The following is a 21,048-nucleotide window of genomic DNA, read 5'->3' on the forward strand; positions in this document are numbered from 1 at the left end:
ATATATATATATATATATATATATTTGCTTTCGTAGATTTGCTTTTCGTAGAGGCTATACACCACACCCCCTCAACAGTATTTATAGGAACTCAAACACTGAGATCCTGCTCTGTTCTAGTAACAAGAAGCCGAAAGCACCAGCCTGAAGATGACGAGTGAGACCTCGTCGAAACGTCGCCTAGACACCCCAACTCTTACACGGGAAGACACCCGAAGACACCAAAACATATATATATATATATATATATATATATATATATATATATATATATATCTGTTGAGCGCAAGGATTAATGCAAGGGAGCACTTGCTTGCCTGTGCATTTAAGCTGTTGCAGCCTCCCCTCCTCATGGCGGCTGCGGCTGTCCGAGCCGCTCTCCGGGGGGAAGAGTTGAGTTGCGAGATGAGCGATAATGGCCCCATTAATCCATTTAGGCGCTGGCGATTAGCGCTGTCTCATAACAGGCCCGGGAAGGGAGGCAGGCCAGAGGGGAAGTACAAGAGAGTGCTGGTTGGCATCACCCTTGTGGATTTTCTCCCCACGGTGATTCCCATCTTGCAGGTGTAGGAGGTTAGGCAGGCAGCCAGATTCTGTTCATCAGTCCTTTTGCCCAAGAAAGCCTGGCTTTGCCTAACACCGACTAGTGGCAGAGGCAGCCTTTATTTATAAAGCTATCATTCATTTGGATCAGCAGTTCCCAAACTTTTGAGGGCCACTATGCCTTTGGTTCCATAAACTCATCCCTAATGCTTCCTCCCCTATAAAAAGCATTATTCAAAATAGCTTTTTGCACAACCCACTAAGGACGATTATAACACAGTAAAATTCAAAGCAGTAACAATTAATTGCATATTTATTCAACATCCAAATAAAACTATTTGCTTTAATGAATTCAACAAAATTTATGAACTTGATCCAGTGAGACCCACTTTTCAAAGTCTGACAGTATCTTACACCTCCACACACACCCACTACCCCCTTGCCTCTTAGTGCCCACCTAAGTAATCCTACCCCCTCCCAGCACTACTGTCCACTTTGGGAACCACTGATTAAGATTTTTAAACAAATGTAAAGACCACAGCAATTAGCCATCAAAGAGGTGGGCAGGGTAGAAACAATGAAATGCAGGAATACAGGCTCTGAGAAGAATGAAATCAATTGAGCAAAAGAACATGGGTAGGCAACCTAAGGCCCAGGAGCCGGATGCAACCCATTTGCCTTCTCAATCTGGCCCCCGGGGGGTCTGGGAATCAGTGTGTTTTTACATGAGCAGAAAGTGTCCTTTTATTTAAAATGCATCTCTTGGTTATTTGTGGGGCCTGCCTGGTGTTTTTACATGAGTAGAATATGTGCTTTTATTTAAAATGCATCTCTGAGTTATATGTGGGGCATAGGAATTCATTCATTTTTTTTTCCAAAATATAGTCTGGCCCACCACATGGTCTGAGGGACGGTGGACCGGCCCACGACTGAAAAAGGTTGCTGACCCCTGCTCTAGAACACTAAAACCACCCATACAAACTCTAAAAGCAGAAGCATTTCATCAGCAGTTTCCACTCGGCCTCCTCAGCTTGCAGAACTGGCACTGTTACAGGTGCTACATAATACTCATTCCACATTTGTAAGAAATCAATCTTTTGGTGCAGCAGCACCTACACTTTGGAACTCCCTGCCTATTGACGTCAGGAAGGCTCCTTTGCCACACTCTTTTTGGCACCTGCCAAGCTTGCCCAGACACGGTAGAATGTTGGAAGTGTGTTTTAATCCTTTAGTTCCTCACTGATTTCAATTGTTTTTTAAATGTTTTAAATAGCTGTTTTTGACTGTTCTTACTGGGAAAGTTATTGTTTCGTTCTTTTGTGTAAACTGCTCTGAAGGGGTCTTCTTTCTTTCTTTTTTTACAATGAAGCAGTAGGTTACACACCTCACGTAAAGCCCTTCCAGAACAAAACAAAAATGCCTTTGAACAAAGCCCAAGTACAGGGCGTCTCCTAGAGGACTGCAGTGGCCCTTTTTCCTTCAAGAGATCGAAAATAAATGCTGTTATACCAATTTGTGGGGCAACCACTGTTGGGAAGTTGTAGGAGAGTTGTCCAAAACTCTCCTGGCGACCAGGGCAGCTGGCTGTCAAAGGCTGCAGAACAGGTAGGTCAGTGTGGAGATAGCCAGGCCTCCAGGTACCCTGGTCCTAAGAGCATAGGAAGAGCCTGCCGGATCAGACCAATGACCCATCTAGTCCAGCATCCTGTTCACAGAGTGGCCAGCCAGATGCTCTTAATGGGAAACTTACATGCACGAGAGCCCTCTCCCCTCCTGCAGTCTCCAGCATTGCTACCTCCAGCCATAGAGGCAGAACCCACCATCATGGTTAGTTCGCCCTTTCCATGAATTTGTCCAGTCACTTTCAAGCCTCACACACTCCACCTTCATTTCAAAGGAAAGGTGGGCACAGAGATCAAAGGGACAGAGACAGTTTAGGAATCTGGAGGCCACCTCCTCTTTCTGCCTTAAAGCCATAGAAGCCTTTCTATAACAACCTGAGTTGCACTTTGTCTTCCAACCGCTTGGCAACCCATTTTTCTCCTGGCTGCTGCTGTCTGCCCCCTCCAAGTGTGCTCCCTTTGCCATCTCCTTCTGAGCAGCTGTGTGGATTGGGCCCAAAGGGACAGGGCAGGCAAGTGGGCATCTTGACCAAAGGTGCTTGAGAACCTGTTCAGCTGAGCAATAGCTGGCTGCTAGCATATCATAATCTCCCTCCCGCTGCACCCGCTCACATCCTCTGCATCGGTGGCTTTCTCCTTCCTCCTTAACTGAACTCATTAGGCATCTCACAGGAAGAAGAGCTGCCCTATGGAGCAACTCCAGGGCAAGCCAGAGATGAATCTGGCAGAACTTGCAGGCTCCCTGGGCGCTGACCCGTGAGCAGAGATGACGAAACTTTGAGGTTGGAACGTGCAAGAGAAAAGGCCCTGGCTCACCCCAGAGTCTGCTCTGGATTCCAAGAAGCCATCTGCAGATTCAGAGTATGATAGATACATAGAATCATGGAATTGTAGAGCTGGAAAGGACCCTGGTACCAACTCCCTGCAATGCAGGAATATGCAGCTGTCCCATACGGGGATTGAACTTGCAACCTTGGTGTTATCAGCACCATGACTCTAACCAACTGAGCTATTCAGGCACATCCAGAATAACTTAAGAAGAGCCTGCTGAGTCAGGCCTAGCGGCCACCTAGTCCAACACCCTATTCTCACACGGGTCTCCCAGGTCCAGCATTCTAACCACTATACCACACCGGCTTTCAAAATGTGCTATTTTAACACCCGGTGACTTATAACTGGAAGCGGCATTGATCCTGTTTTTTGCAAATGTTTCTTTGCAGTTTATGAATCTTTTAAAATGAAACGGTGCTCTTTGCACGCACTCAGAGGCAATCTTTATTCATGTCCAGCTCCAGTGCTGGCACTAAACTGGGAGGCTGAGTCCAGGTAATCCTGACTGAAACCAAGTGTTTGTGTATGTGGAGTGTCTAGCTATTTGTCACTGCACTCCTCAAATTGTGCAACAGAAACAAGCTCCGCATCATCAGATGCCTGGAGGAGAGACCTGGAGGAAGTCGCCCCCATTGGAGAAGCAGGACAGGGTGTGTGCCATTGTTTGTTTGTGAGAGAGGGACAGAAGCAGTTTCTAGGAATTTGCAGCCCAATGGCCATGATTCAGGGCACAGGGGAAGCGGGGCAATGGCCTCGTGCCTGGCAGGAAATAAGATGGTTAAATCATGAATCATTAACTATTTGTGTATTGCTCTTTCTTCCTCAGACGTAAGTAGGTCAATTGGGGGGGGGCAGGACCAAATAAGGCACCCTCAGTTTATTGTGTCTTTATATTGATTAACTGGGGGGAACCCTTGCATAATGTGCCTGTGTTTGTGGGGTATTGGAGGGGAGAATCCCTCTAAGCTGCCTCTCCAGTCAGAAAGAAAACAGGGAGTTGGGGGGGCTTTAACAGGGGTGGGCCAAGGAATCTCTTCTTTGGCTCCAATATCTATAGGAAAAGGGAATGTTATGAGACCCACACACTGCCAAATGCATTTGAATCAGAGCCAACCCTATCATTAGGTATGAGGTATCCACCCTTGGGCAACTGATTCTGAGAATCCTGGAAGGGCAGCAAGTTCTTTTTACCTCAGTAACATAGTACAGTATTATGCTTGTGGGATTTTCTGCATCATGTGGCAAAACAGCTTGCTGCTGGTCCTGGACGTGATGCCTTGGGGAGGGAAATCTGTTGCTCTCTTCATATGGTACATTTAAAGTGCTAGGATACCCAATTTAAACTGCCATGGCCTCCCCCCCCCCCATGAATCCTGGGAGCTGTAGTATGTTAAAAGCCACCATTCTACAATTTGTTAGAAGCTACCATTTGTTAGAAGCCACCATTCTACAATTCCCATAATGCCCTGTGTAGAGGAATGGATTGCTAAACACTCTGGGAATTAGACTTATAGAATCATAGAATTGTAGAGTTGGAAGGGACCCTGCGGATTCCAGTCCAACCCCCTGCAATGCAGGAATATTATTTACCTAACCAACTACCTATCCAATTATTTACCTATCCAACCAACTGAGCTATCCTACCCTGAACATGTGCTTCCGGGAGTGGGATAGGGGGTCTCCTAAGAAATCTCAGCACACCCTTAATAAACAACAGGCCCCAGAATTCTTTGGGGGAAACCATGGCTGTTTAAAGTGCTTGAAATGCTTGATGTGAATGTGGCCATTGGGTTGGGCTAGACAACCATTGGGGGTCCCTTCCAACTCTACAATTTTGCTCTCCAGTTGCATCTTTCTCAGCAACTGGGCACTGCATGCTGCTGCAGACCAGGAAGAGAGCAGGTATCTGTTCACACATATACACCCATGCGCACAGTCCTAGCCACAGCCACCCCAATGGTCTGGTGGTGACTGATTAACCCACCTCCCCAACCTCCCTCCACATCCTTCCTCCTGGCATAAAAGGGCACCCTGCGCTTGAGACAAAGGTAACGCCAAGAGGAAGGATGTCTCCTGCCAAAGGCCTGCGTCGCCTCTCCCTCTGCCCCAAGGGCCCCGTAGCTGCTATCCCCTTTGGGGACCTGCTGGAGAAAGTGGGCAGCATGGGCCCCTTCCAGTTCTTTTCCGTCCTGCTGCTCACCTTGCCAGTCCTGCTCCTCGCCAGTCACAACCTGGTTCAGAACTTCAGCGCCGCCTCCCCGGAGCACCGATGTCGCCTGCCGTCGCCGGCCAACACCTCCCATCACGGTCACCCTCTCTTTCTGGACCAAAGCATTTGGCCGGACAGATGCCACCGCTTTGCCATCAGGCTGGCCCTTGACGCCAATGGCTCCCTGAGCCAGGATAGGGACCCTGAGCTGGAGCCATGCCAGGACGGCTGGCAGTATGACCGCAGCACTTTCACCTCCACCATCGTCACCGAGGTATGAATAACATTAACACCCTTCCTCCGAAGAGGCAGGGTAATACGCCTGGCTTCTCCCCACTTTTTATGGTTCCATGGGGATTTGGAACCAAGGTGAGAGCTAGTGGTGGTGTGGTGGTTAGAGGGCCAGCCTAGGACCTGGGAAAGACCAGGGTTCAAATCCCTACTTGGCCGTGAAGCTCACTGGGTGACTTCAGGCCAGTCCCTGCCCCTCAGCCTAACCTACCTCAGAGGGTTGTTGTAAGGATTAAATGAGGACAAAATGGGGAGGAGAAGTATGTGGGCCACTTTGAGCTCCTTAAACAATATGGGATAGAATCAGAGAGTTGGGGCCCTGAGGGTCATCTAGTCCAACCCCCTGCAATGCAGGAATTTCGACAGGCAGCTCCCCATCCAATTTGAAACCATACCGGACCCTGCTTAGCTTTGTGAACAGGGTAGCAGTTTTATTGCTGTGCCACTATATAAATAAATAGCCCCAGGACTCCCTGTCTCTAGCCCAACACTCACTTTGGAACCCCAGGCAAGACCCAGTTCCAAATGACAAATATGGGTGGCCTCAAAACATTATGTCACAGGGAGACTGCAGGGAGGGTGACAACAGACAAGGAAGGAAGGCTATCAGATGCCAAGGCAGCCTGGCAGCCCAACTTGGAGGAAGCTTTGAAATGTCTCAGGAGGCGATGCACCTGTTTACCCTGGCCTTTGACACCAGTGTTTTGTTTATTTGTTTTATTGCTTTTCTATCCCACAATTTTTAACCAAGGAGCTCAAATTGGCAATCTGGGTTCTCCTTCCCTCATTTAATCGCCCACAACAGCAACCCTGTGAGGTAGGTGTCTGCCTTCCATCAGGGTCACACACCCAGTAAACTTCACAGCCCAAGTGGGGATTTGAACCCCTGTCTCTTCCAAGTCCTAGTCCAACACTCTAACCACTACACCGCCCTGCCTTCAGGATCCACCCTATTACAGTATTGTGAATGCAATGTGTTTCAACTGTTTTTCATTCTGAGCTTTAAACTGTTGCAACCCTCTCTGGGACTTGGTGAAGGGCAAATAATAATAATAATAATAATAATAATAATAATAATAATAATAATAATTGATACTTGAGTGGGGTTCCCCCCCCCCCAGTCTTCACCCACTCCCCTCCATTGCATGCTGCCCACAAGGACCAGTTTGTCAGCTCATGTTTTACTGATCTCCCCCTCACCAAAGGCTGCCTCACCAAATCTGTCTCCCTCTCTCTTCCCTGTAGTGGGATCTGGTCTGTCACCTACAACCCCTCAAGAGCCTGGCTCAGTCCCTCTTCATGGGAGGGGTCCTGGTGGGAGCCTTCATCTTTGGAGACCTCTCCGACAGGTAAGAAGCCAGCCTGCTCGCCTCACCTTGTTCTTCCACTGGGTGGTCCCACCTCCCTCAAAAACCCTAACCTCTCCTTTTGGATCTGTAGGCTTGAATAATCGTAACACACACACACACACACACACACACACACACACACACACACACACACATCCACACATCCTTGCCTCTCCTGGACTCAAAGAGACCATTCAGCTGACGGTCAACAGCTCCTAGCCACAACAGCTATCCTCTGCCTCCACCGTGGAGGCAGCAATGCTTCTGAATCCCAGTTATTGGAAACAGGAGGAGGGGAGAGTTGCTCCTGTGTTCGAATCCTGATTGAGGTTTTCCCACTGAGGCCACTGGCCACTAGCCAGATACAACAGGTTCTTCTTGTGTTCTTACTCTCTCTCCCAGACATTGACCCTTTGGATCCAGCTTGCTCCGCATAACACTCCAAATCACAATCTGTGTCAGAGGTGGGGAACTGGTGTGCCCCCGCCCCCATGTTTCTGGACTGCAGGTCCCATTGTTGTTCTCCGTGGGTCTGGGGCTGGTGGGAGTTGGGGTGCAGACACACCCACAGGGCCACAGGCTCCCTAGTGGCATCAATAATCCAGTAATGGGAATCTTGCAGCGTTGCTCGATGGGCCTGTAATTGATTCACAAGCCTCACTTAATCATTACTGTATTAGGTTGACAGGAAGAGCAGAAAAATGCGAGACCAGCAATTGGGTCATTTAAGGCCAAAGGCCCATCTAGTCCCACATGCTGCTCCCACCAGGGCCAGTCAGGTGCCTTAGGGAGTGTGATCCACAGGGCCAGCCCAAGAAATGATGCTGCCTAAGACCAGGGACAAGATGGCTCCTCCTCTTCTTCCAGGAATGAAAGCTAAGCAGACTGCCAGCTGCCAGTTAACATCAACTTCCTCCAGTATACCAGAGAGCCGGTGACAATGACCTTGTTCACACACCATGCCTATAAAGAGCTATCCTGCCACTTTGAACAGTTATGGCTTCTGTTAGATAGTGGGTTGACATAGCAGCCGGCACAGCGATTTCTTCAAGTAGCTCTTTATTAAGATAAGCTGGAATAGAACTGACTGCGAACAGCTCAGCCGGCCTGTATTTATAGGCAGCCGGCTGTCAACATTGTAACCACAACAGCTCAGAGTTCCCGCCTAAACTAACTGCCGCGGACCTGAGTGAAAACTATCTACAGACCTGAGTGAAAACTATATACAGTATCCCCCTGTTGGCCCAGGGTGAAACTACACTACATAACACCCCTCCCCACCGAGATAAGGCGTTAGTTACAATCGTAATGGTTTCCTTATATACAGCACTACGCGTAATGGTTCAATTAGGCACAAAAGCATATCGGTTACATTTCCCATACTTAGACCAACAGTGATACCTGTCCAACAACGTAGTCCTTTAAATGAGTTGGGCGCTTGGAAACTCTGCCAGACCGCCGGGGACTGGTAGCCAAGTCTGGAGGGCCACACAGTTCTCGCTGAGGCTGTGGTGCGACCCTAGGTGGCGTTGGAACCAACTCCCCTGGATCCGCTGCTGTGGGTGGAGCCTCCGCAAGTGGAGTGGTCTGAGTCTGTTCTGAGACGGCTTGGTTCGGCTCCACGCTGGCAGTTTGCGAGGGAGGTGTAGGTGGGGCCTCGCCATCTGTACGTGTCTCTTCTGGAGCCGCAAGCGCAGTTGGGGGCACCTCGGTAGTGTCTAAGTCGCCAACCCTGCGCCTAAGCTGGTCTATGTGCCGTCGCCACAAACGTCCGTCTTCGAGTGCCACCTGGTACGAGCGAGGTCCAGTGACTCCCACTACCGTGGCTGGCACCCAAGGAATGTCCCCCACATAGTTCCGGGCAAAGACCTGGTTTCCTGGGACAAATGACCGTGGTGCGTTGGCACAGCCTGGGGGTTCAGCCACGGCAAAGTCTGGGTGTAGCCGGTCGAGCGGTGACCTGAGGCGGCGGCCCATAAGCAGTTCAGCAGGACTCCTCCCTGTGGCCGCATGAGGAGTGATGTGCTGCACAAACAAGTATTCGGCGACCCGCTCATGCCAGTCTCCCCGGTCCAGGCGCGCCAGTGCCTCTTTTGTCGAGCGCACCATTCTTTCTGCTTGCCCGTTGCTGGATGGATGAAAAGGTGCCGTTAGGGCATGGCGGATGCCCAGTCCCAAAAGATACCGCTCAAACGTGCCTGACGTGAACTGCAGTCCGTTGTCAGAGACAAGGACATCAGGACACCCATGCGTTGCAAACAGGCCTCGCAGCACCCGGATGACAGCTTCGGTAGTGGTGGAGGGCATCAGGGCGACCTCCAGCCATTTGGAATAGGCGTCCACCACTACCATAAAGGTCCGGCCGTGAAAGGGGCCAGCCAGATCGATGTGCACCCTCGACCAGGGTGTCTTTGGCGTCTCCCAGGTGTGTCCCTTAGCTGCCGGTGGTGCAGGCCTCGACTCTTGGCACGCCTGACAGGCGGATACCCAGGCAGTGATGGCATCGTCCATATTAGGCCACCAGACGTAACACCGAGCCAACGCCTTCATTTTGACAATTCCCGGGTGGCCAGCGTGCAGAGCCTCCAGGACGCGCTGACGGAGTCCCTGGGGAATCACGACGCGGTCTCCCCACAGCAGACAGCCGCGATGAGCTGAGAGTTCATGTTGTCTGGTTGCGAAGGGCTGGAACTCCGATGCAAAAGGCCCTTGTGGCCACCCCCTCCACACCCAGTTGAGCACCCGGCTGATGGTGCGATCCTGGGCAGACGCGGAGGCCACAGTGGCAGCCGATACAGGCGCTGCCGGAAGATCCTCAATCAGAAGGAGCGATGAAGCTGGAGCCGGGTCTTCCACAAATGCTGGAAGAGGGCAACGGCTGAGGGCGTCGGCATGGCCCATCGATTTCCCCGGGCGATGGATGAGCCGGTAGTGGTAGGCAGCCAGGAAAACAGTCCATCGCAGCATGCGTGGTGAGAGGACCGGTGGAGTCGGACGATCACTGGCGAGGAGGCCCAGGAGTGGCTTGTGGTCAGTGATGAGGTCAAAAGTCCTGCCATAGAGGTATTCATGGAACCTCTTCACTCCAGCCACAAGTGCCAATGCCTCCTTGTCGAGCTGGCTGTAATTCCGTTCCGTCGGAGATAGTGTCCTGGAAAAGTAGGCGAGCGGTGCTTCTCTTCCATCTGGGAAACGGTGACTAAGGACAGCACCGATGCCAAAAGGTGAGGCGTCGCAGGCAAGGACCAGCGGCCTGGATTCACTGTACTGTACCAGCACACTGTCTGAAGAAAGGAGAGCCTTGACCGCGTTGAAGGCCGCCGTCTCTCGATGACCCCAGGCCCAAGGCGTCTTAGTGCTAAGGAGTCGGTGAAGAGGCTCAGCCACAGTGGCTTTGTGGGGCAGGAACATGTTATAAAAGTTCAGCAGCCCCAGGAATGCCTGCAACTCCGTTTTGTCCTTTGGGGTGGGGGCCTGCTGGATAGCGCGGATCTTGGATGTGGTTGGATGAAGGCCGGAGGCATCGATAAGATAGCCCAGGAACTCTACCTGTGGAACGGCAATCAGGCACTTCTCCCTCTTTACCTTGAGCCCGGCCTCCTGGAACCTGGTCAGCACAGCACGGAGGCGCTCGAACAGCTGCTGGTGTGATTCTGCAGACACCAAGACGTCATCAAAATATGGTACCACGCCCGGAAGCCCTTGCAGGAGACGCTCCATAAGGCTTTGGAAGATGCCAGGAGCCACACTCACCCCGAACTGCAACCGGCGGCAACGGAATGCCCCCCGGTGGGTGACGATCGTCTGGGCTTCAGCAGTGGCATCATCGACTGGCAGTTGTTGATAGGCTTGGGCAAGGTCCAGCTTAGCGAAGACCTTACCCTCACCCAGGGAATGCAGCAGGTGTTGGACAACAGGAACCGGATAAGCGTGCTGCTGAAGTGCCTTGTTGATTGTGCACTTGTAGTCAGCGCAGATTCTCACCGACCCATCTGGCTTGACAGGCGTGACGATGGGGGTTTCCCACTTTGCGTGGTCAACGGGCTCCAAAACTCCTTGGGCGATCAGTTTGTCCAGTTGTTCGTCCACCTTAGCCTTGAGAGCAAAGGGAACCCGGCGTGGCTTGAGCTTGATGGGGGCGACTTGTGGATCAAGGCTAAAGGAGATGGGCGTACCAGTATATTGTCCCAAGGTGCCGTCAAAAACCTCGGCAAAGTCTTTGACCAGACCCTCAGTCTCTGTGTTAGAGATGCAGTTGATGCCGGTGACTTCCAGGCCGAGGGCATCAAACCAGTCTAGCCCTAGGAGGCTTGGCCGCTGACCTTCGACCACCACCAACCGGAGCAGGCCCGAAAAATCCTTGAAGGCGATCCGGAACCGGCCAACGCCTACCACGGGAATGTCGTTTCCCTGGTAGTCTCTCAGGTGTACGCGGTGAGAGTCGAGTTGCCTTTTGGATACTCTGGGTACCAGTCTTTTGATAGTGCTCCATGACACGACGGACAGGGCAGACCCGGTGTCGATCTCCATGTCACATGGAGCTCCTTCAATGAGCACCGTGACGTTCAGCTTGCGTCGCGTAGACGAGTCGGTTTGGCCAATCGTGGTTCCAGACGGGCAGCGGCAGTTGGTGAGAGCGAAACAACTTTCCTTGGCAGACTGGAGTGAAGACTTGAACTTGCGAGTCGATGAAGGGAGGGTGTCCCCCTCTGCCTGGTTCCGGTGGTAGAACGCATGGCGGGCAGCAATCTTGGACGGCTTTGGTGCGTAGTGGTTGCGGAGCTTCTCTTGGATCGTGTCCCATGGTGTTGCCTGGACTGCTTCAGGCGCAACCAATGCTCGGGCCGTCTCAAACACCTCAGGCCCACAGAGGCTAAGGAATAGGCCCCGCTTCCGATCCACTGATACTGCTGTCAGCTCGTTGGCTTGGAGGTAGCAGTCGAACCGAGCGAGGTAGGAGTCCCATGACTCAGAGGCTGGCGCAAACGGCGGTAGAGGCACAAATGAAGCCATGATTCCGATGCCGGCGTGAAGGGCGATGGATGGAACACAGTGCTCTAGCCAGAACAGTCAGCTCTGAATTGGTTCTGCCCAGTGATTTCGCTCAGTGATTTCGCTCAGTGATTTCGCTCTGTGATTCAGCTCAGTTCAGAGGCTGGCCGCATCTGGCTGTGCTCTGATGTCCATCCAATCCCACCTTCGTCGCCAGTGTTAGATAGTGGGTTGACATAGCAGCCGGCACAGCGATTTCTTCAAGTAGCTCTTTATTAAGATAAGCTGGAATAGAACTGACTGCGAACAGCTCAGCCGGCCTGTATTTATAGGCAGCCGGCTGTCAACATTGTAACCACAACAGCTCAGAGTTCCCGCCTAAACTAACTGCCGCGGACCTGAGTGAAAACTATCTACAGACCTGAGTGAAAACTATATACAGTATCCCCCTGTTGGCCCAGGGTGAAACTACACTACATAACAGCTTCCCCCAGAGAATTATGGGAGCTGTGGTTGGCTAAGGGTGCTGAGAGTTGCTACGAAACCTCTACTCCCCTCCCAGAACTACAATTCCCAGAGTCCACCGTGAAGAGGGATTGGATGTTAAAACCACTCTGGGAACTGTAGTTCTGTGAGGGGAATGGTGGTGGGGTTTCTTCCTGTCAGCAGCCACCTGTCGGCACCCTTCGCAAACTACAGCTCCCAGGATTCTTTGGGGGCAGTAGCCCTGACTGCTTAAAAGTGGCACAACAGTGCTTTAAATGTATGGTATGGATGTGGCCTAGCTTCAAGGTTCAGAACAGGCATATACTGCTCTGCCCACTCCCTCCCCCCCCCCCACCAAGTATGGACCGCCTGAGGCAGCAGGGCTCTCCTTCCTAATGCTGAACTGTGGTTACTTGAAAATGAAAGTGGAAGGTACCAATTCCACAGCCTATGCTAGAGGAGGAGAGGGGAGGCCAAAGCACACAAGGCCTGTCGCAACCCATTCCTCGTAGTCATGCGAACCCTCCTAATATTAATTCTTTATTGAGAGTATTTATACCCCACTGTTCAGCCAAAAAGGCTCCCAGAGTGGCTTACATGCTACTGTTTAAATGCAATCAGTCGCTGCGCCTGCAGGCTTACAATAAATAAAAAAAGACATGGCACACAAGGGAAGGGGGAAAGGGAGGGAAGAGGAAAAAATCAAGCTCAGGCACCGTTGTTCTTCTAATGACCAGCTAGACCAGTTCAGCAACTTCCCACATGCTGCCTACAAGGCATTTCCCAGAGCTGACCATTGACATCTTGGCTGTACAGGTTTGGGCGCCGTCTGATCCTCATCTGGTCGCTGCTGCTGGTCGCTGTCACGGGGACAGGGGCTGCCTTCTCTGCCACCTTTGCCACCTACTGCATCTTCCGCTTCCTGAGCGGCGTGGGCATCTCTGGCTTCCTGCTGAACTACGTCTGCCTCAGTGAGTGCCACTGGTTGTGCCCCGGAGACAACCTGGGATGATGGGGATGGGGATGGAGGAGAACAACACCCTCCCTGCTCTGAGGAAAAGGCCTTTGCTGAAGCTGGTCTTTGCTTCAGGGGTGGGGGAAATCTCCCATGGGTGTCCCTGGCATTTCCCCATTGCTCTCTCCACAGCTGCTCAGCTCTCTGGGGTCAAGGGCAGAGGAGGGTCTTCTCCGTCACTTTTGTCACCTGATACTTGTATTAAATGTCAGGGATTGAAAATGAGGCCTTGCCTGTGCAGAGCAGGTGTCCTGCTGCAGACCAGTTGCCCCTTCCCATAATGTTTGTCCATCTTGAGATAGCCAGTGTGGTGTAGTCATTAGAGTGTCAGACTAGGACCTGGGAGACCAGGGTTAAAATCCCCACTGGGCCATGAAGCTCACTGAGTCTGACCTTGGGCCAGGTAATGCTTCTCTCAGCCTAACCTACCTCACAGGGTTATTGTGGGGATTAAATGAGGACGAGGACCTGGGAGACCCGGGTTCAAATCCCCACTCAGCCATGAAGCTCACTGGGTGTGACTTTGGGGGCCACTCACTGCTTCTCTCATCCCAACCTACCTTGCAGTGCTGTTGTGGGGATTAAATGAGGAGGGGGAGAACAGTGTGTACCACCTTGAGCTTTGATAACAACAACAACAACAAAAAATCTGTAGACACCCTATACCCTCAGGTCTCAGGGCAGCTTACAAGATAAAATCACAATATAAAAACACAAAATACATAATAATAATAAAAACAAAAACCCAATAACCCCCCAACACATTTTAAAAGGGCATTGGATATGTGATATAAATGCAATAAGTAATAATAATAAACCGTTATTAAAAAAAATATCCACCAACCAATATTCTCCATGTATAAGCACACAGCTAGAGAGATTGTTGAACCGCCTTGGTTCCTCCAGGTCCAGCTCCATATTCAGACTTTGGGATTTCCTGTTCTCCCTTCCCCAGGCCTGGAGTGGGTGCCCACCAAGCATCGTGCCACGGTGGTGGCCACACAGAGTTACAGCAGCACAGCTGGGCAGGTGCTCCTTGCCGGCCTGGCCTATGGCCTCCGCGACTGGCGCTGGCTGCAGCTGGCCATCTCCGCACCGTTTTTTGTCTTCTTCGCCTACTCTTGGTGAGTCTGGGGTCCCAGCCCCTGTGGCTGAAATGGAGAAGGGGAATGAAGAGCAAAAGAGCACAGGAGCTAGGCTGCATCAACAGAAGTAGAATGTCCAGATCAAGAGAAGTCATATTACCGCTTATTCTGCCTTGGTCAGACCCCATCTGGAGTCCTGTGTCCAGTTCTGGGCACCACAATTTAAGAAGGATGTTGACAAGATGGAAGGTGTGCAGAGGAGGGCGGTCCAAGATAATAAAACCAAGCCTAAATGGAGGAGAACGGTTAAGTGAGTTGGGGGTGATTAGCCTGGGGGAGATGGAGAGGTGATGGGACAGCCATCTTCAAATATCTGAAGGGCTGTCACACAGAAAGTGGGAAACGCTTCTTTTCTGCTGTCAATACGTATAAATGAATAGATGGCCAGTTTCAAGCAAGTCCTGGGATTCCTCCTCAGGTGGCTACCAGAATCAGCCCGGTGGCTCCTTATGAACAATGAGCGGGAGGCCGCCCTCCGCAACCTGAAGCGTGTGGCCAAGATCAATGGGAAGGCAGCTACAGGGGAGGCTGTGGTTCTGGAGGTGAGTGAAGACCCTGGTCATCTCTGGTTGCAGCATGTCCCACCGCCAAGGCTCAGTCTGGCAGCTGAGCGTTCCTGGGTCCTGGTGGAAATACGTTTCAGGCACACATCCTACTGTGTTAGTGTCACACAACATTCATGTGTGGTTTTGGCAGCTACTGGGCACCACACTCAGAAATGCAGTGGACCCTCCTGCCCAGAACAGCCTTGGGTCCCAGACCATTGTCTAAGCTCGCTGGGGATGAAGGGTTTTGTAGACCAACCACATCTGGGGACCCAAGGCTGAAGATGAACACTGGCCTAGGAGATGGGAAAGGAGAGAGGGGGAGATCAAAGACCACTCCACAGATCTTTAGTTGCTGACAGTCCTGAAAAGTGGGGCAGGGTCGCTGAGAGTGGGTTTGGGCCCTAGCGAATGTTTTCCAAGGTCCGCCAGCAAGGTTGGACCAACTAAGAATCTTTACAGGGGATAGAAAATAAAATGTATGTTCAGAGTTTTTATGATAATACTTATTGTTACATGCCTCCTCAATCCCTCAGCAGTGTGAGCAGTGCTGGATTTACGTATAAGCTAAACAAGCTATAGCTTAGGGCCCCACTCTCTTGCCCCCCCCCCGATATACTTCTTCTTAATTGTATTTCACTATTAAAATACTTCTTCTTAATTGTATTTCAGTTCAACAATCACTTTGATAAAATACAGATTTTGTTATATTCAAATGGCTTTAGATACCTATTTGGTCCATAAATTGCCATATAGCATATATTCAACACAAAAAGAGCAACAATTTGTTGTTGACAAAGGACAGCTGGACATATAAAGGGCCCCATTACCTTCAGTAGCTTAGGGCCTCATCAAACCTAAATCCGGCCCTGGGTGTGAGATTCCAGGGGTCTTGGTCCTTACCCAGGGTTCATTTTTCCCTTGGAAATGAGGCACAACAGAGACTGTGATGTCTCAGCCATGATATCCTCTTCCCCCTACCCAGTGCACTGAGATTTCTTGCCTTCTGTTCCTCCTCAGATGTTGGAGACCGAAGTGGCGAACAGCACTTCAAAGAGGGGCTCCCACTCCTGCTTGGACCTCTTCCGCACTCCAACCCTGAGACGCATCTCTTGCTGCCTCATGTTGATAAGGTACCCCAAGAGGCTTCCAGAATGAGCTGGGACAAAAAACAAACAAACCAGGTGGGGTAGGGGGCAGAAGCAGATACAGAAAAAGGGTGGGCAGTCTCAGGCCATGTGTAGGCATCAGGACTCCCCCTCTCCCAGCTTGAATATGTCCCTGATCTGTGATGATGCCTTTTACATCCATGGATGGAGAAATAGGAGGAACCTCTGGCCTTGGCATGGCTGCAATGTAGCCCCCTATACAAAAATAATAGCCACATCCAACTGGCCTGCCCACTTTTGCCTCTAGCCTACAAACAAACAGCATGTGGACCCCGAAGGGGTGCCTACAGGGGGATGCAGACCTTGGGAGGTCCTCCACCACTGATGTAGAATGAGAGGACTAGACGTCCCAAAGGTCTGCTGCATCTCCCGGCGACTCTGCCAGAATGCTGGCCATCTCAATGCAAGGGGTGAGCCTCCCTCTGACCCCCTTCCTCCTTCTCCCCACACAGCTTCTCCATCAACCTGGCCTACTTTGGCCTCTCCATGGACCTCTCTGTCTTTGGCCTGGACATCTTTGTGGTCCAGCTCTTCTTTGGGACCATCGACCTGCTGGCCAAGATGGGCTGCGCCCTTTTGCTGGCATTCTTCGGCCGAAGAACCATCCAGAGCCTCTCCCTCATCCTGGCTGGAGTTTTCCTCTTGCTCACCCTTGCGGTACCCTCTGGTAAGGAGCAACCTCTGGCTGAAGGGGCTGGGCGTGAGCACCCCCCCAAAATAACCCTTGGAGAGGCTTCTTTTGGAGCAGTCAGTTCACAGCCGAGATGTTCCAGGACAGGATGCTGCAGCAAGAGCCTCTGAAAAACCATGGGGTTGGTTTTCCCACCCTGTGCAAGCTGAGGGGCAGAGATTTGGCTACCAGAGAGTGGGGTTAGGGGTCTGGGGTGGGGGTCCGTGTGCCCACAATTGGGATGTGTCTTCCTGTGAGGATGGAGCAAGAATTCTGACTCGCTTGATTCAGATTCCTGTGGGGGTCCCTTCCAACTCTAGAATCATGATTCTAACCTATTTTTCCTCTTCTCCCCCTATTTGTTTCTAGAAATGTTGACAGGCCGCCTGGCCCTTGTGGTGCTAGGGAAAGGCTGCCTGGCGGCCTCCTCCATGTGCCTGTATCTCTATGGCGGGGAGCTTTTCCCAACTGTTGTGAGGTGAGCTCAGCACTGGGCAAGGATGAAAAAAGTGTGTGCATGTGTGAACTGGATCTTGACCCTGGGAAATAGTGGCTGCCCCTTAGAATCAGCTCCTGCTCCCTGTTTTATTAGAGTATCAGCCTTGGACTGGGGAGGCCCCTCCTCAAACCTCCACACAGCCTTCCTGGGTGACCTTGGGTTAATCGCCACATCTCAGCCTAATGAGGACAAAAGGACAAAAAAGGACAAAAAACAGGTGGAAGAGAACCATGTGTGCTACCTTTAGACTCTTGGAGGAAAGGACAGTTATAAATGTACTCAGTATTTTTTTGAGTAAAAAACAACAATGACAACAGGGTACTGGTACTCAGATATTGATAAGGGTGCCACCATAAAATGGCTGCCACTGGCAGCAAAAAAAGAGACACAGGGGCGCAAAGTGGTGTTGTCCAAACCCCTGAAATTGAATAGGTTTGTATGAATGCTGGTACTCGGTACAGTTCTGAATACTGTCAGGAAAAAGGCCTTTGATGTATTCAAAAACAATTTTAATAATAATTTTATTATTTGTACCCCGCTCATATGGCTGGGTTGCCCCAGCCACTTTGGGCAGCTTCCGACACGTAGAAAAACATCAAGCATTAAAAACTTCCTTATACAGGGATGCCTTCAAAAAGTTGTATAGAATAATAATAATAATAATGGATCAGGGGTAAGATGGAGAATCCATGAAAAGGAATGTTACTCAACCCTAGCCTTGAGAAAGTGTTGGTTGTTTTTATTTTTATTACATATTTTGTGGTTTCATATCTTGATTTTGTTCTGTGAGACCCCCAGGTATAGGGCGGTATATAAATTCAAATCATCATCATCTAATTCTGATATGTGCATGTCAAAGCGTTGCAGGCAGAGAGCCTCAAGTCCCAGGAGAGGCAGGTGCTCTGTCAGATCTTACCCCTGCTCTTTTCTTTGGCAGGCAAACGGGCACCAGCTTCACCATGGTGATGGCCCGTCTGGGTGGCATCGTGGCCCCAGGGGTGCTGACGGCCGGCGACTTCCAGCCCTTCTTGCCCCTGGTGATATTTGGCGTCACTCCCATTGTTTCCGGCCTTGCCGCTGGTTTCCTTCCCGAGATACACAACCTCCCCCTCCTGGATACGGTAGAAGAAGTGGAAGAAAGGTGGGTCTTGTTTTCTCTCCTCTAGGTGTGTGTGGGAGTGTCTAGGACCACCAGCCGCTTCTTCCCATAAACCAGTGCCCCTCTACCCTACCCTAGGCAGAAAGTATTATTCAGAATAGCCGACCCCCTAAAGAAGATGGCAGCGCAATAAAATTCAAAGTAGTAACAATCGCACGTTTATTCAAAATCCAATTAAAATTATTTGGTTTAATTAATTCAACAAAATGGATTGACTTGATCCAGTGATGCCAACTTTTTGAAATTTGATACTTGCCTCCTGCACCCCACCCCCCACTGCCCTCTTAGTGCCTCCCTAGGTAATTCCACTGCCCCCCAGCAGTTTCATGGAGGACAGACCTGTTAATGGCTGCAAGCCATGATGTCTCAGCTTCCAGTTTGCTGGAAGCCACAGGAGGGGAGAAGGCTCTTGTGCTCGGATCCTGCTTGCAGGTTTCCCATTGGGGCATCTGGTGGGTCGCTGTAAGAACAGGATGCTGGATTAGACGGGCCCCCTTTGGCCAGATCCAGCAGGCTCTTAAGTTCTTAGTTTGAGAAAGAAAATCCAAGGCCATTGATATACAGTACAAGACAATATCCTTTTACAGCAATAACGGTATCAATATACAGCCGGACAAAATGTTTCTCTGTGTATACTGTTAAACACTAATCAATTTCTCAAAAGCTTTCTACCCCCACACCTGTTCTCACAATCTTTCCCTTTCACCAACCACCACACCTTGAATAGGGCTTTCTTCTTTCTTTGTTACACATCCTTATGCACAACAGCCAGTATTAGCCAAACACACCAGTCTTAGTAACAATCATAATAGCAGCTGACAACAAATAATAATAATAATCATCAAAGCCCCTCTCCCTTCTTCCTATGGTGGAGAAAGCTTGTTGTTTTATCAACCTTGAACATCCAATCTGGAGGAAGAGTCCTATGTGACACAAAAGCTGGTGCTGTGCACTTCAATGAGCAGTTAATGGGAATAAAATGTGTTATCTCGCCTCCCTCCTGTCTGCAGCTGCTTCTGTAGGGCCACATGCAGCTGCTTTGGTCTCTTCCGATTTTCCGATCACATGCTCTTTCCTGTCTCATTTCAAAATGATTCTCTCCCCCTCTCCCCGCGCCTCACTTTAACATCCTTCCTTCATGCGCATCGAGCTCAGCTCTGTTCATATTCTATTCCCTTCCCGAAAGGCTGCATTTTCCCATCTCCTCTTCCTCTCTTCCTCTAACCAATAGGAGTATCTGCTTTTAATACTGTTGAATGTCATGTTCCTAGAGCCAGACGGAAACCCAAAGCAGTTCTCAAGGAGACGCAGGAGAAGAGCAGGGCTCAAGTCGTCTGGTCGACATACTTCTGAGCTTCAGATGTACAAGAAACAGGATCATTCTCTGGGAGCCAGCCTGGGCAGGCAGAGCAACATTCCTTACTGGAGCTCAGCCTCTTTTGAGGGACTCTGTAGTGCATGGGACAATTAGGCTGTGGACATCCATATCCCAGAGAGAAATGGAACCTTGAGGAACACCTTCCTGCCTCCTTGCCCACCTGTGCAAGTGAGCTCACCGCCTGAGGGCCTCCTCCGAGTGCTTCCTCCATCTGAAGTGTGATGGGAGGCGACTGGAGGAAGGACCTTCTCAGTGGTGGCTGCTCATTGATGGAATCCTCTCCCCAGGGAGGCCTGCCAAGCCCCTGCTTTGTAACCTTTGTGGTGCCAAGCAAATACCTCCCCAGAGAGCCAGTGTGGTGTAGTGGTTAAGAGCAGTAAACTCATAATCTGGTGAACCGGGTTCGCGTCTCCGCTCTTCCACATGTAGCTGCTATGTGACCTTGGGCTAGTCACACTTCTTTGAAGTTTCTCAGCCCCACTCACCTCACAGAGTGTTTGTTGTGGGAGAGGAAGGGAAAGGAGAATGTTAGCCGCTTTGAGACTCCTTCGGGTAGTGATAAAGCGGGATATCAAATCCAAACTCTGCTTCTTCTTCTTTACTCCAGCTTTTTAAAACTTTCAACGGCGATGCTATTGCTGCCAGTTTTATGGTTTGTACTTAAATATAATAATGATTCAGCAAGCATCAAAACGGGCACTCTGCCTTTCTCTCACATACACTCCCCTTGTCATAACCAGCCCTGCCCGACTATTTCTCCATCTTGGTTGCCAGACCACCTTTTTGTCGTTGGTTGGACAGAAAGTTGGATGTGGAAATTGCAGAGACTGGGATGAATTTTCTCAGTCTGGGATTCGAGAGACTGGTGGGATGGGAGGTGTGACTTATCCCCTAAACTGACAGATGGATGGAAAGGCCGCTGGAACAACCCCAAGACTCTACACATACCTGCCTGTGGGAGACAAATCTCAGAGGAATACAAGAAGAGAGGCCTCCCCCCTGGGTTGACAGATTAGCCAGCCTTTCTTGACTTGCTTGCACAACTCCTCTGCACAGGGGCTTTGCTTCCAGAACAAGTCCTGAGCATTATTTATTTTGTGTCTATTGATAGTTGATTGTTAATAAATAAACAGTTGCATTTGTTA

General features: G+C 50.5%; 1 protein-coding gene across 1 annotated transcript; it reads left to right on the top strand.

Annotated features, from left to right (window-relative positions):
- The first annotated feature begins 4,757 nt into the window (after positions 1 to 4,757).
- On the top strand, positions 4,758 to 21,048 carry LOC308575450 (solute carrier family 22 member 6-A-like). Its single transcript, XM_081174123.1, has 10 exons — positions 4,758 to 5,479; positions 6,742 to 6,845; positions 13,140 to 13,294; positions 14,294 to 14,462; positions 14,902 to 15,025; positions 16,049 to 16,161; positions 16,650 to 16,864; positions 17,237 to 17,345; positions 18,304 to 18,507; positions 19,797 to 21,048. Exons 1-10 carry the CDS (start codon positions 5,063 to 5,065, stop codon positions 19,876 to 19,878), a joined length of 1,692 nt encoding a protein of 563 aa, XP_081030249.1. The 5' UTR covers positions 4,758 to 5,062; the 3' UTR covers positions 19,879 to 21,048.

The sequence above is a fragment of the Podarcis bocagei genome (assembly GCF_964188305.1).
Source record: "Podarcis bocagei genome assembly, chromosome: 16".
NCBI lineage: Eukaryota > Metazoa > Chordata > Lepidosauria > Squamata > Lacertidae > Podarcis > Podarcis bocagei.

Coding starts and splice junctions, on each gene's coding strand:
- LOC308575450 (XM_081174123.1), top strand. CDS start 5,063: ATGTCTCCTGCCAAAGGCCTGCGTCGCCTCTCCCTCTGCCCCAAGGGC. Junction 5,480..6,741: donor CCTCCACCATCGTCACCGAG/GTATGAATAACA, acceptor TCTTCCCTGTAG/TGGGATCTGGTCTGTCACCT. Junction 14,463..14,901: donor GTCTTCTTCGCCTACTCTTG/GTGAGTCTGGGG, acceptor ATTCCTCCTCAG/GTGGCTACCAGAATCAGCCC.